Source organism: Entelurus aequoreus, linkage group LG02, assembly GCF_033978785.1.
Source record: "Entelurus aequoreus isolate RoL-2023_Sb linkage group LG02, RoL_Eaeq_v1.1, whole genome shotgun sequence".
Taxonomy (NCBI): Eukaryota; Metazoa; Chordata; class Actinopteri; order Syngnathiformes; family Syngnathidae; genus Entelurus; species Entelurus aequoreus.
Window position 1 is genome coordinate 60,883,865 of NC_084732.1, and position 16,609 is coordinate 60,900,473.

Consider the following 16,609-nt stretch of genomic DNA (forward strand, 5'->3'; position numbering starts at 1 on the left):
TTGATCAGGTGTTTGAATTGTATTGGCGTGTTCTATGGAGCTAGGAGCTAGCATAGGAGCTAGGAGCTAGCATAACACGTACCGTACCGTACGTGCGCGTCACGTACGTAACTTTTTAAAAATATATAAGCTTTATGAACCTTGGGTTAGGTGAACGGTCTTTTGGGCTGAGTGATTGTGTGTGTTGATCAGGTGTTTGAATTGTATTGGCGTGTTCTATGGAGCTAGGAGCTAGCATAGGAGCTAGGAGCTAGCATAACACGTACCATACCGTACGTGCGCGTCACGTACGTAACTTTTTAAAAATATATAAGCTTTATGAACCTTGGGTTAGGTGAACGGTCTTTTGGGCTGAGTGATTGTGTGTGTTGATCAGGTGTTTGAATTGTATTGGCGTGTTCTATGGAGCTAGGAGCTAGCAGAGGAGCTAGGAGCTAGCATAACAAACACGCAGGTGTTATTATGCAGGATTAATTTGTGGCATATTAAATATAAGCCTGGTTGTGTTGTGGCTGATAGAGTATATATATGTCTTGTGTTTATTTACTGTTGTAGTCATTCCCAGCTGAATATCAGGTACCGTGAGTATGCAGCCTTGGCTGCTAAACATTTGATAACGACCGTATGTGCGCGTCACGTACGTAACTTTTTAAAAATATATAAGCTTTATGAACCTTGGGTTAGGTGAACGGTCTTTTGGGCTGAGTGATTGTGTGTGTTGATCAGGTGTTTGAATTGTATTGGTGTGTTCTATGGAGCTAGGAGCTAGCAGAGGACCTAGGAGCTAGCATAACAAACACTCAGGGGTTTTTATGCAGGATTAATTTGTGGCATGTTAAATATAAGCCTGGTTGTGTTGTGGCTAATAGAGTATATATATGTCTTGTGTTTATTTACTGTTGTAGTCATTCCCAGCTGAATATCAGGTCACCCCCGGCTCTCACAGCATCTTCCCTATCTGAATAGCTTCAACTCCCCACTAGTCCTTCACTTGCACTTTACTCATCCACAAATCTTTCATCCTCGCTCAAATTAATGGGGAAATTGTCGCTTTCTCGGTCCGAATCTCTCTCACTTCATGCGGCCATCATTGTAAACAATAGGGAACTTTGCGTATATGTTCAACTGACTACGTCACGCTACTTCCGGTAGGGGCAAGCCTTTTTTTTATCAGATACCAAAAGTTGCAATCTTTATCGTCGTTGTTCTATACTAAATCCTTTCAGCAAAAATATGGCAATACCGCGAAATGATCAAGTATGACACATAGAATAGATCTGCTATCCCCGTTTAAATAAAAAAAATTCATTTCAGTAGGCCTTTAATTTTCAAGTTTTAACACCATAAGTGGAGAATTAATTTGCTTTAACTAAATGTATTTTCAACATTATACTATTTTAATGAGATCAAAACAAATAGGAAAACCACGCTTCTAATGAAAACAATTTAAATTGTCTGCAGTGAGTTGGTGTCTTGCCAGATTTTGTATTTTGTAGAAATACAGAATTTGTATTCCTGCTCTATGAGCACTTGCATTCAGAGGATGAGTTTACACCATGTTTAGATAGCAGTTTCACATATTAATAATAACAGAAAATGTTGATTTTTCAATCAGGCTTTGATTGTCAAAGATGTTTGGTAATGTAAAATGTGATTTTATTACCTGAATAAAGGCTTCTAATATTCTGTACATTACATATTGTACAAGTTAATGGTATTCATATTGCTGCATGACAATGTCATAACCTTCTCTATTTATTAATAAAATTTAATATTCAGCCTGCTAAACATTCTGTAATTTATGACTCAACCAGAACATGTTATAAAAAAACAATTACACACTTTTTCAGCCAACCGGATCACAGAAAAACATTACAAAACATCTTTGACAAAACATGATCGTAATGTAAGACATATTTATTTTTAATGTAGTTAAACCGTATGTATAGCGTAGCGCTTTTATTTTAAAGCCGTAAACGTGATACATTTGAGAAGGTGACTTGACATGACCCGATTGCAATATAAAAGTCCCCTTTCGACTTCCTACCCACCGTCTTTCATTTCTGTTCAGATGTCATGCCATCTTACTAAAGTAGTCACAGTAACAATACATTTTGTGTTATCAATGCACCTTAACTGTCATCTAAACACGGAAGTGAAATGCCACCTGCTTCAGAAGGAAGCGCACAGCAGGCATTTGCTGCAGTAATGTCTTTTCACGGCGAAATATAGTCCTTTCTTGTCAGGAGAACAAATTGCAATGCTTTAAACCTCATATTTCCAGAATATATCATTTTCTTTGACCATTTCTGCTTGCTATTTTTCCGCTTGTGGCTCATCAGTAACAAGTGAATGCGGGGGGCGGTTTACCCCATCTACGGAAATGCCTGAGGGTAAAAAAAGATCACGATTTCCAAAAATGTGTGCCATTATTGGAGCTTATATTTAACGCGTTATTATCGTGTTAACTTTGAAAGCCCTAGTTGATATACATTTAGATTGGGGTATGTTGTTTTTTAACAAGGGAAGACGTTAATGTTTCTTGTTTTCATCTTAGCTTGTAAGCTAGCAAGCCGGTTCCGGTCAGTCTATGAGTTTATCAAAGTGCAATTATCAATCTCTGTTTCTTGATAATTTTATTTCAAAACGGTAATACTAACCATCTGGAATTTTACTGCGATTATCATTATTACCGTTTGTCGTTACATCTCTACCTGCAGCATTCACGTTCAGGCACATTCACAGATTTTTGTTTTTGTTTAAAAAAATAACAGTTTTGTGCTTTTTTTCTTCAAAAATAAGTTTATTTTATACAAAAACACAACACATTCACAATGAATTGGTAATAATTTGTAAATGATAACAAAGCTAAAGTACAGAATACATGTACAGTACAATGGTACAATGTAACGTCAATTGAAGATGGCGGCACAGAAACACGAGCACGGTTGTTGCGCTTACCTGACGATGAGGCTAAAGGCTGATTACTGTGAATCTGATTCTCTCTCTTGTTTCAATCATATTTCATTCATTTATTAGTGGTGACCCACTATACATGAATCATCTAAATTGTCTTAACTGTGTGAGGCATATCCATAGCGATTCTGTCAGCTGGCTACTACTTGCAGCAAACTTTTATGACAATGACCACGTTGTTTACAGCGATAGTACAGTTCTTATGTGACACAATAATGAAGTACGAGCGCAGCGAAATTATGAAAGACACATACATACATAAATAGGTGTATTCCAGCAGACTGCATCCCTCGTGTAATAAGAAGCAACTGCATTCATTGTCAAACGCAGAAGTGCAGCGTGGGCATGTTTGAGTGTCTAATTGTCTCAACACACCATGCACACTCACACCTTTGGAGTTAACATTTTAAAAAAATGCAACTTTATTGGCATTATTTGTCATTAAACGTCTGTCATGGTTCCTTCTTCCGCAGTAGGAAACGTGTAGGAGTGTCTGCACTGAGAGGCAGACATGTGGCATTGCGGCTGAGAGGCGTCGGATTAGTGGAATATTGACATTTTATACTCATCTTTACACTTGGCGAAAGATTTAGCGCTCACATTTAGATTTAGATTTAAGATTTAGGTTTAGATTTAACATTTATGTTTAAATTAACATTTAGCACTCACATTTAGATTCATATTTAATATTTAGGTTTAGATTTAACATTTAGAGCTCACATTTAACATTTAGCGCTCACACTTAGATTTAGGTTTAGATTTAACATTTGGGTTTCGGATTCAACTTTTATATTTATTTTTAAGATTTAGGTTTAGATTTTACATTTAGATATAATATTTAGAGTCATCATTTATTTTAAACTTAAATGTGATAAAAATTAACTAAATCTGAGAAAAATGAGTTAAATCTGAGAAATATATCTGCTGGAAAAGTGTGACCGAACTTTTACGTTCGGCACCCTATATAAGCCTGTCAAGTGTATGTTCTCTTCTTTTGCTTCTGCATGCCACTGCAACATCTGAGAAAACACCACCAGCAAAGCTTTAACGATGTGATTGTGTAGTTGTCTTGTTCTTTGCTCATTCATTTTTTAAAGTTCGTTGTTTTGTAACCATCAACACACAGATAGGACACCTAATGTGTCTTCATGGTCATAGAAATCCACCAAGTGCTACAGAGAATAGTAATAGTAAAAGCATATTCAATGTGAATATAATGAATTTAAATACAACTTTGCTCTACTCTTGCTCAACTCTGCTACTACAGAGGAGACGGGGTGGCGCAACCTGAGGGTTCCTGGTTCGATCCCCACCTTCTACCAACCTCGTCACGTCCGTTGTGTCCTTGAGCAAGACACTTCACCCTTGCTCCTGATGGGTCGTGGTGAGGGCCTTGCATGGCAGCTCCCGCCATCAGTGTGTGAATGGGTGAATGTGGAAATAGTGTCAAAGCGCTTTGAGTACCTTGAAGGTAGAAAAGCGCTATACAAGTATAACCCATTTACCATTTACTTTTTATTGAAAGAAAAATAATGCAACACATTCTACACGGTACTGATGGGAGCGCATCCTCATAATTCTGGAAGGAAATCCAAAAGAAGTGCATTTAAACTCAATTATTTTAAGTTTTAAACATGTTTTTCTCCTTGGGTTCTGCCTTTCAGGTTTTTCCCTCCAGCCAAATCTTAAAACTGTTGCAGGAGAAATCCTTAAATAAGATTTTGATGGTTCTGCTGTGCAAAGCTCTTTTGTCAATCTGATAAAGCAGCTTTTAGATTAGAAAGCTGTGCTGCCTCTGGAGGTGCCTAAACATCCTGATGTTCTGTATCTTCTGTTCTTCTAGTTATGCAGTGACTGTCCAGGAGTCGTACGCTCATCCTTTTGACCAGGTCTACTATACTCGCTGCACCGACATCCTCAACTGGTTCAAATGCACCAGACACAGGTATGAACATTGAGAGAAATCTTCCAGAAATATAAGATATTTTTGTCACAGACTGCAGATGATGATTATGTTCATCATGAGCCCATAAGAATCCATGGTGACGTGTGTGTCATCAACAAATTATATATCCTAAAATGGGTCCAATACAGCAACGGTTCGCAGCCTCTGGTCCGCGGACCGATAACAGGCCACAAATAAATAATTTATTTATTTAATCTTCCGCATATCGGAAATGTATTTGAAAGAATCCCCACCTCCGCCCATGTGTCATACTATCGCACTTGACTATTCCTCCTTCATCTTTTACGGTAAGCTAGCAAAATTAATTGCAGGGAAACAAAAACAAGGGTGACATTCCTTCTGTACTTCAATGAGTTTGTTTTGGTGTGATAGTACTGTTAGTAATGTGTGTCACAGTAAAAGTTTTTAGTCCTTTATTCAGACTACATTATTACGTCTATGTCAGGGGTGGGCAATTAATTTTTACCGGGGGCCGCATGAGCAACCCGAGCACTGCTGGAGGGCCACACCGACAATATTTCAATTAAATTTTGCACAAATTATTTTTGATATACCGTAAGATAGATAATAATAATAATAATAATATTTTCATTTAACCTAACTTATCTTTATACAAAAGCAGATGGCTTTTGATGGTTTTATTTTTAACACTTTCTTACACAACACTTCCTGATGTATATTACAATACAAAAATTTCAATTTCTGTCACTTCATCCTGCATCCTCTTTGTTGTGAACGTAGCACGCCTGTAAGGTGATTGGCGAAGAAGGAGGAAGCGTTGCTGTTGCGGAAATGAGGAGTGAGGATTGGTTTTCCTTTTGGAAAGAACGAGATAAGTTGAGCTGTGTTAGTATAGCATGCTCAATAAAAGTTTAAAAAGTGCACCAGACTTGATGTGCACTTCTTCTGGACGCTACAATTGATGTCACAAGTGGGATGAAATGCCTCCCAGTTCGCCTTGCCATCAAACCTGGGAGTCTTCATTGAGGGCGGAATTCCCCCCGTGGCAAGCAGCGTGGCTGCACCTGTAAACGCTGTCTCTCTCTCTCTCTGTCTCTCTCTCTCTTTGCGGCGAGCTCCTCACGTGGCACGTACCTCCCGATGACGTAGCACACAAACAGTGCAGTATGCACAAAGTTTTACTTCTGACACCAATTGTAGCGTCCAGAAGAAGTGCACAGCAAGTCTGACGCAATTTTTAAACTTTTATTGAGCAAGCTATACTAACACAGCTCAACATATCTCGTTCCTTCCACACGCACGTCTCCTCACTTCTCATTTACACAACTCAAGAAGACAACATCTACTTCAGCAGGTCATTACACTATATTCTTTAAACACAGCAACGTGTGTACCACAAATAAGCACACAGCTTTACCTTTACTTGGCAGTCCATGTCTTTTTGAAAACACGCCATTCGTCATCAACTTTTCTCTTTTTAGCGTCTCGGGGATAACCGGGCATCACTTGTCGCTGTGCGCCTTCCCTCACAGGACATACGCACATATAACACTTTTCAAAATAAAAGCAGCACAGTTGTATTGCACGCACGACAAAGATGTTTTTTTAAATGTATTTTGTATTTGTGATTGCCGCTGCGCGCACGAGCATACGTCCACACGGAAGTAATACAAATAACGCTTTTCAAAACAAAAGCAGCACCGTTGTATTGCACACTCGAAATAGATACTTTTTAAAATTGATTTTGTAATTTATAATTGGCCTCACGCGGGCCGGACAGGGACGTACAAAGGGCCGGATGCGGCCCGCGGGCCGCAGAATGCCCAGGTCTGGTCTATGTCAACTATCCACAAATTCCAAACACTTGAGTTAGACCAGGGGTCTACAACCCGCGGCTCTTGTTGTGGCTCCCTCAGATATTTATTTTAACCCGGAGTGAGAAAATTTAGCATTTATAAAAATAGGTATATAATTTCCGACTGTCTGTGAGGCCGTGAGTGTGCTCAGGCTGAGTTTTGCAGCACAAGGAAGGCAAGTACAAGAGACTAGAAGCCTGTGTGTTCAGTTCAGCTTTTCAAGTGTGCAACCCCTTAGGTAAACTAACCATGAATGCCTGCCAAAAAAGAAAAGTGAAAAGGAAAAAGAGTTTAATTTCACATAAACAGATTGCTTTTGTTATGGTTCACACTCGTGTTGCTTCTCCTCCTGCTGTGCGCCCTAACGAGCGCACCGCGGGCCACGCCCACAAGCGCTCTCTCTCCGCTGCGGGCGTGCCTCCGAGTTGTGTGTCTCGTCATCTTGGACCTCCTGTGGATTCCCCCTTGCCTTCCTGGACTTCGACCTCACTCCTGCCCACCGATCCCAATGCCACGCTCCTGTCCTCGACCATCCGCCTGCCTTCTGATGCTCGAGCCTGCCTTGCCCTTATTGGACTTCCACCTGGATCTCAGCATGCACTCGCAACCACGCTCAGATAAGGGTCTCACACTTAGTCACACTATATCTCTTAGGTTTAATTACACACTGTAGAGGTTGATTTAAGGACATAATTCACCACACCTGTTACTTGACTTTGTCATCTTTATTCACTGTACTGTTAGATTGTGCACATGACAATGTTGTTCTTGCCTAACATTCATATATGCAGTTAAGAGCGGGTAATTCGGCGCGACCCCTTTAAGTGGCCGTCAGGAGATTCTCCCAAAGGTGGGGGTTTGTTGTTCCCGCCATTTTTGAGTGTGCGTGATGTTGGCGTTCATTCTGGTTTTGGAGGAATAAACGACGCACACGTTTTAGTGTGTCAAACGATACTTAAAGTTGTCTTGCTTTCACGCTACAAGCGCACCAACACCACACTTACACACTAATCTGTCATTAAACACGCTGACAGCTAACGGCATCATCACCTCTCTGCCGTATTCTTCTCCCGCTGTCCCGTCACAGTACGTTCTGGCCATGACAGAACCAGATGGCAAAGACATGACGCGTACCCCGCTCACCTCCCGAGCCTCCCCCATCCACAGTGTCGCGGTCATGCACATGGCAATTGTTGCGTTGACCAGCATTCCTCCAATTACCACTTTGCTAGACCCCCTTTAGTGACGACCAAATTCCCAGGGTAAGCTACACCCAACTATTAGTTCACTCGTCAATGAAACTGCCCGTCACGGTAATCGAGACACAATGGCCTGAGTTGACCACTTATTTACAATTTTAATGCAATGGCAGGCTCGGCAAAAATGCAATCAATCTATCAAAATCACCAATCTGTGCCTGGGATTACAAAACAGTGTTTGACTTACAGACTTCAGGACAGACTCCTAAAGCAGATTTTATATAAAAAGGCTCTGCTCACCTTGTATTGGCCATTTGAGTCTGTCCAGAAGATTGCAAGAAGTCATCAATCAACAGCGTGCCATCTCGGACGAAGCCCCCAAATTGTTGCGTTGACCAGCATTCCTCCAATGGGGAATTCAAATTGCTAGTCTCTCCCAGATTCTTTTCATGGCAATAAGCTGATGTTTATATTCAATCAACAGGCAGTAATTGGTATTTTGTGGTTTATTCTCCAAGCTTAGAGGACAAACGTGAGACCAATCCAGCACACCCGCGTTCCCTCGCCTGGTCTAGCTCGGTCTCTTTTCCAACTCTCGGAAGTGCTGTGATTTTCTCCTTCCTCCCCCTCCCCACCTGCTGTTTCCCCAGTCTAGCTGTGCTCCTTATCTTAGGAATGTAATGGCAGTGTCAACAAAGAGAATAAACAGCGCTCTGACTCTAACCAAGGACACTCGAATCCAAGCACTTTGTACCACACGAGACATTAGCTGATGTAAATATGACTATAGGAGTTTTTAGAAAGAAGTAACACTTAAATATGGATATGATTCTGATCTGCTTCCCACACACTCCAGCAGCACCAAGAGTGCTTTTGCGTACTGGATAACAAACTGGATGCTGCTTTTGCTAACTTGTTGGCTCGACTGCACTTGATTTCCCCGTGCTCTTCCGCTCCGCCGCCGCTCGAGCGAGCCGCCTCCGCCACCTCCGCCCCATGCTGCCCCCTTCATCCTGTGAACTGAAGATCGCTAGTCCCAGAGCCTTTGAAGGGGATTTTGAGCTTTGTCGTGGCTTCCTGGTCCAGTGCGACATGGTTTTTCGTCACCAGCCCTCCCATTACACTTCTGACGGGGCCAAGATAGCTTTCATTTTTTCACTGTTGACCGGAAGGGCTGTCCAGTGGGCCACAGCATCTGTTGACCGCCACCTTGGTCTCAGCACGGACTTTGTCGCTTTTTGTTCTGAGTTCCGGGCAGTTTTTGATCATCCCGCCGATGGAGGAGACGCCGCCTCACGTCTTCACTCCCTCTAGCAAGGCTCTTGTTCTTTTGCAGACTACACCCTCGAGTTCCGCACCCTGGCCGCCGACAGCGGGTGGGATAATAAGGCCTTGTTGAGCGCCTACCGTCGGGGCCTCTCAGAAGCTATCAAGGACGGATTGTTGCGAGACCGACCGGCCACATACCATGACCTCATCCAGTTGGCCCTGCTCATGGACCAAAGGCTCAAGGAGCGGGCAGCAGAACGAAGACTCGCAGCCCGTGAGAGAACCAGACGGCCGGCGTGGGAGACTCGGACCGATTCCTACTCCCCTACTGCTGCCAGAGATCGGGCTGAAGATGCCCACTTGGCGGACCAGTCTGGGGTTTTTCCCACACCTACCAGAGGGGTGGAACCCATGCAGTTGTGCAGGACACGACTTGCCGCGGAGGAACGGGAGAGGAGGTTCCGGCAGCGCCTCTGCCTCTACTGTGGCTGTGCGGGTCACGTGATCCAGACCTGCTCCGCACAACCAAAAGATCAGGCTCACTAGTAAGGGGAGTACTAGTGAGCCACAACACCTTTCCCCAGGGTCGCAGTGATCCTGGCATTGTCTTCCTCGCAACATTACCTTGGAAGTCGAAGAGTCTGAAGGTGGGAGCCTATTTGGACTCTGGAGCAGATGAGAGCTTCATGGACCGGGATTTCGCCTAGCTTCTGCCCCTGGACAAATCCTTACCAGCTCAGGCCTTGGATGGGCATCCCCTGGGACCCATCACCCAACCGTACAGCACTAGTCACACTAACTCTGTCAGGTAACCACACGGAGCAAATCAGCTTTTTGATCCTCAACGCCCCCGTCACTCCGCTTGGCCTCGGACTGCTCATTTCCTGGATCTCACTGAGGATCCTAGCCTGGAGCACGGCATGCCATGCTAACTGCCTCAAGGCAGAAGCCTCTGTCTCTGAGAACCCTAAGCTCAGTTCATCCCCATCGGACCTATCTGGAGTACCTACGGTCTACCATGATCTTGCTGCAGTATTCAGTAAGACGCAGGCACTATCTCTACCGCCACACAGACCCTACGATTGTGCCATCGACCTCGTGCCCGACGCTGAACTACCTTCGGGCCGCCTCTACAACCTCTCCATACCCGAAAAGAAAGCCATGTCAGACTACATCACGGACTCTCTAGCCTCTGGTATCATCACTCCCTCCAAGTCCCCGGTAACCGTAGGCTTCTTCTTTGTCATTAAGAAGGATGGGTCCCTCCGACCCTGCATTGACTACCGTAAGCTCAACCTCATCACAGTGAAGAACCGGTATCCCTTACCCCTCATGAGCTCCTCCTTCGAGCCCCCTTGCTCCCGCTACTGTCTTCACCAAGTTGGACCTCCGTAATGCTTATCATCTCGTCCAAATTAGGAAGGGGGACGAGTGGAAGACGGCCTTTAACACACACTTGGGCCACTTTGAGTATCGGGTCATGCCCTTCGGCCTGACCAACGCCCCAGCCGTCTTCCAGGCCTGAGTAAACGACGTGCTGAGAGACATGCTTGAGAAGTTTGTGGTCGTCTACCTAGATGATATTTTGGTCTTCTCTCACAATAGGACCAAGGACCTCCACCTCCCGATCTCCTCTCAGAAGCTAGCACCACGTTTCGTTGTACCTTATACAGTCAAATCCAGGATCAACCCTGCCACAGTTTGCCTGGACCTCCCTCATTCCATGAGATCCCACCCACAGATTCCACGTGTCTCAGGTCAAACCAGTAGCAAGCAGTTCACTGTAGCCCCCCATCCCTGCATCCCCTCCGCCTAGGGTCCTCGAGGATGGGGACCAAGTGTGGACCGTCAGGGAGATTCTCAAGGTCCAACGACAGGGAAGAGAATGGGTCTACCTTGTGGACTGGGAGGGTTATGGACCTGAGGATAGATCATGGGTTCCGGCTTCTTACATCGCCGACCCCTCCCTTCTTGAGGATTTTTACCAAACTCACCCTGAGGCACCCCGAAGCTCGCCGGGAGTCTCGCATAGGGGGGGGTCCTTTTATGGGTCACACCACCGACCACGACGGACTTCACCTGGATCTCAACACGCACCCTCAACACCTTCTGGCAACCACGCTCAGATAAGTCTCACACTTAGTCACACTATATCTCTTAGGTTTAATTACACACCGCACTTACACACTAAGCTGTCATTAAACACGCTGACAGCTAACGACGTCATCACCTCTCTGCCGTCTTCTTCTCCCGCTGTCCCGTCACAGCTTTTCCTGTAAAATAAAAAATGAAAAGGATCAAAATCTTTAAACGTTTAGTAGCTGTGTTACGTCTTGTGGCTTTATACTATTTTTTCTTAAGTGGAAGAGACGGTGAAGTGTCTCTTTTGATAGTAAAGGTTGCAGGCCCTTGAGTTAGACCCTCCCCTTCTGCTACTACCGAGATGGCGATGAGTAAGAGGGGTCAAGGTGCTTCACAAGCACCAAAGACTTACTTTGTTCAAAGGTCATTTTTAATAATTCTAATGCTTTAATAATTATAATGTAACTGAGATAGGCTCCAGCGACCCCGAAGGGAATAAGCGGTAGAAAATGGATGGATGGATGATCTCATTGTCCTATATTTATTACATCAATTCATATAAAACAAGCTATTAATACTATTACACCCCCAGTGTATTTCTGTAAGATAATACATTGGATTTATAATATCGCTGTGGAGTATGTATCTTTTCTGGCTTTCACCCTTTAAACGGGCTCTATTGTACAAAACCAACTTTTATTACCTACAGTATGGGTACCTGTTTTTGTGTATTTGAGATCTGCATAAGTCCCGAAAATTTGAAATCAAATGATGGCGGTGATATTTATAAAACAATCTTGCCCTCCTTCATACTTCCTCCAAACAAGTCATTTGGAATTTTCCCCAAAAGTGACATGTTTCCCAATTTTTGCATCAGAGGATATTACCACATATGGTATATGTTAGGGTTGTCGCGATACCAATATTTTGGTACTGGTACCAGTACAAAAATGTATTTCGATACTTTTTGATACTTTTTTTAATAAAGGGGACCACAAAAAAATTGCATTATTGGCTTAATCTTAACAAAAAATCTTACGGTACATTGAACATATGTTTCTTATTGCAATCGAAGAACAATTGTGTCCTTAAAATAGTGAACATACTAGACAACTTGTCTTTTAGTAGTAAGTAAGCAAACAAAGGCTCCTAATTTGTCTGTTGACGTATGCAGTAACATATTGTGTCATTTCTCATTCTATTTTATTGTCAAAATTATAAAGGACAAGCTTTAAACATTTGTTATTAATCCATTTGTTCATTTACTGTTAATATCTGGTTATTTTCCGTTTCAACATGTTCTATCTACACTTGTGTTAAAATGTAATAATCACTTATTCTTCTGTTGTTTGGATACTTTACATTAGTTTTGGATGACACCACACATTTAGGTATAGGTCCAATACCAAGTAGTTACAGGATCATACATTGGTCATATTCAAAGTCCTCATGCGTCCAGGGACATACTTACTGAATTTATAAACATAAAATGAATTTAAAAAGAGTAAAAAGGTTTTGTGACGATAAAAAATGTAGATGTAATCATAGTAGTATTGACTAGATATGCTAGTGAACTTGATATCATTACAATGGATGTCAGGTGTAGATCCACCCATGGCATTTGTTTACATTCAGGCGCGCTGCTTTTGTTAGCGGTGACGCTGGTGAGCTGTTGTATCCTCCTACGGTGTGTAGTGAAGCATGTTTAGCTATTCCTCATCCTGCAGAGATGATACTTGTAAGAAACACACTTTATTCGTCGCCATGGAGGTGAAGATTAGTGATTTAGAAGTAGCTAAAACACTGCCGACTGCGGATGGATGTTAACTGCTAGCTAGCTAGCCATGTCTTAAAGCACTTCTTCCTGAGGGCATTACCGTGTTATAACTTCACCTTTATCCTCAGTTTTTAGGCCAAAATACGTCCATTATCCCTTTTCTGTCTACACACCGTGTGTGCTTGTAAGTACTCCGTGATTGTAAGCTGCCGAACATGCTCCTCTGCTTGTAAAACCAGCAATGTCATGATGTGACGGTGCGCCGTCATGCCCGTAAAAAAAATAAAAAAATAAAAAAATTGGGAGCTGGTACTTTTCAAACAGAGTATAGTACCGTTTTTGATTCATTAGTACCGTGATACTATACTAGTACCAGTATACCGTACAACCCTAGTAGAGGTTTACCCAAAGCGCTTTGCGAGTCCGTCATTATAGTGATGTAGTCAATAAACTCCTTCTTTTTCACTGTCCTCTTGTGGGGCAGACTGGCTCGTACATGCACATGCATCCTCCACTGTTGCCATTTCTAATACAAACGTGTGTATAGTTCTAACTTATATCTGTCAGTAGACTTGCTATGGATGACGGTGAGAAGAAGCTGTCGAAGTGGAGGCACATAAATAAGACCTCCCACAATACGACGCATCCTGAAGAGACAGTTAGAAAGCAGCTTGAAGATGGTCTGCAAAACGTAATCTATGCAAAAGTTTGATCAAAGAACCACCATTACATGTTATGTAGACCACAGGGAAGGGTTTAATTGGAAAAAACAAATCATAATATGACCCCTTTAAAGGGGAACTGCATTTTGGGGGGGAATTTTGTCTATAATTTACAATTGTTATGAGACACAAGAATACATTTTGTTTTTATTTTCATTGCAAAAAGTGCCAACACTAATCTAGTTACATTTTGTGACTTGAATATTAACCAAGTATTAGAGATCTTGTTATTATAAGCGCAAACGTTACTGACCTACATTTAGCGGCGCATTGATCAGAGAGAGGTAACTTCCCTATGCTGCTGTATTAACATCATGAGCTGGTGAGCTGCTTTTTCCACTCGGACTTTGTGAAACGTAATTCTAGATTATAAATCATGCCTCTCATCTTGATAGTAAAATAACGTGGACATAAACTGATAAGTTGGTAAACTTTGACAACCAACTTACATGGTGACAAAACGACCCAAGAAAGACGCTGGTTTGCCCCCAGCTTTTTTTCTTTAACCCCTTGTGAGGATTATGAGTCATTCTTCATCTAAACGGAAATATATCAACATCCCAACAGTCGGCATCCCAATTAGAGCAGACATTGTACAGTAAGTGATTTTTTTTAATGTTTGTTGGCTCTCATGAAGTCTGCATGAGTTGTAGTCAGTGTTGTAGTTAAAGGAAAAAGTGAACGTTGTGATGTGTCAATAAAAATAAATGCGCCGCCATATGCCTTAATAAGCAATATACGTAAATATTACATGTTATTATAAATGTGCCTGTTACTACATTACATATGTACTTACAGCGTGTATATAAAACCTTGTTGGAAGTGTTTGGATGTTTTTTTAAAGTGCTTTATGGGCAAAATTGAGTGGTTCCTATAGGCTCCCTTGTAAGCTGACATGTATTTACTAGTTAGGAATGAAAAATACGTGTGCTTGTCTTACATAATGATTGTAAATGACAGACAAAATGCAGTTCCCTTTTAAAATTAATATGGAAAACCTGATGTGATGTAATTGTTACTGTAGCAAAAATGCTAAAATGCCACTCAATTAATGTTTAAATTATTGTGAATTAATATAATTTATTTTGTTCAATTCATAGTACATTTGTAATTTCAAATAAGGAGAAAAATGTTTTGGTTATTATGGATCATTTAGCCCCCTCATTTTTAATTAATATTGTTTTCACGATCTATCAATTAATTCAAGAAATGTCAGGGATTTGTAAATTACAGCCATCATAATGCAAAAGAAAAAAAGCCTGAATTTGGTCTTTTATTGTATCAAAAGTTGCCATCAATGAACCATATTTTGTTGTCAGCGTCCCTCCTGCTGTGTACTGTAAATAGTAGAGTAGTTCTGTAAGTGAGGGTTTCAAACAGTTTACTTGCAGTTCAGCCCTGGCTAATGTGGTCATTTTGATGAAGGACTGTCAGCGCATTGGCTTTAATGAGCACATTAAGCTTAACAACCACCAGTTAAGCTCCTTCAGCAAAGCTCTGAGTCATTGAACTTAAGGGGGAAAATGGCAGAAAACACCATCGTCCTTGAGTGAGTAAAAAAAAGACTCCCTTGGACATTTAGTGAGCCACTATCATCTTTTCCAAAATGACAGATTTTATTAAGTTTTTTCCAGACTTCATTCTGAATACGTTCCATAACATTTGATTTTGCTTCTTCAAGGGTGTCATAATTATATGTATATTTTTTACATGAAAACACTTTCTTGTGATCTACATAACATGTAAAAATTTTGCATAGATTTTGTTTTACAAGCCGTCTTTAAAACGCTTTCTGACTGTCTCTATAGAATGCACTGTTTTGTCACATGGTGCGTTCCATTTACCTCGGAAGTTAGTAATGACGTCACAGCAAAGTTATGAAGTTGTCAAAATGGCCACATCCACAAAAGCTATTTTTGCGTTTTTCTTATCAGAATATAAACAACTTATAGAAAAAATATGCACTCCTTCTGCAACCTGCAAACACGGTGATGAAGAGGAATCACAGACATTATTGCTGTCAATGTAGCGTGTATAAAACACATTTTTACTTAGACTACAGTAACATTACTATTTACTAACGTCCAACAATAAAACGTATATGGCTGATTTAGCGCGGCAAAATATAACCAGAAGTGCTAATACCGGATATTACAGAAGTTTCTATTATTGTTTACACTTAGAGCAGAGATCTTTGAAGCAAACTTGGGGGGTGGTGAGGACTGTCCGACTTTCCCAGAAGGAAATCCAACCTCGAGGGGCGTTCCAGTTGAAATTTCCGATTAGAAACGGGGAAATTCCCACTTCCCAGTACAAATGGAACCCACCATTATTTAGTCCTCCTCCAGGCCTAGTACCTACAGCTGCGTTTCCACCCTGTCATCCATGTTGTAGGTTTTAGCACATTCATATCAAGTCTACTGACAAATATAAGTTAGAACTACATGCTACTTTTTATTAGAAATGGCAACAGCGAAAGATTTTAGCATACAGTACATGTGCATGTATGAGTCAGTCTGCCCCACAACAAGAAGATGGAGAAAAAAAGGAAATTATTGACTACAACTTTGGTTTACAATTGGATAAAAATGTCGGACTTTCGCAAAGCTCTTTGGGTGAAGCTCTAACTTAAGGGGATATTCACTGACATGACTATGGCAAAATAGGTCACAATCGTCTCATATTCCAAACGGCTCATTTGGAGCAAGCTTAAATACAAAAAAATGTGTACCATTAGGTACACATCAAAGAAAAAATTGGTTTTGCATAAGGGCCCCTTTAAATGTTTACTCAGATGAGGT

At 41.6% G+C, this 16,609-nt stretch overlaps 1 protein-coding gene across 7 annotated transcripts in view; it reads left to right on the top strand.

Annotated features, from left to right (window-relative positions):
• The window catches only part of LOC133636505 (multiple epidermal growth factor-like domains protein 11), a 388,169-nt gene that overhangs the window by 109,514 nt on the left and 262,046 nt on the right, over positions 1-16,609 (top strand). For all 7 annotated transcript variants that reach the window (XM_062030413.1, XM_062030416.1, XM_062030415.1 and 4 more), the window contains exon 3: positions 4,820-4,921. In XM_062030413.1, the coding sequence (XP_061886397.1) occupies positions 4,820-4,921 (102 nt within the window). The remainder of the gene's footprint in view (positions 1-4,819; positions 4,922-16,609) is intronic.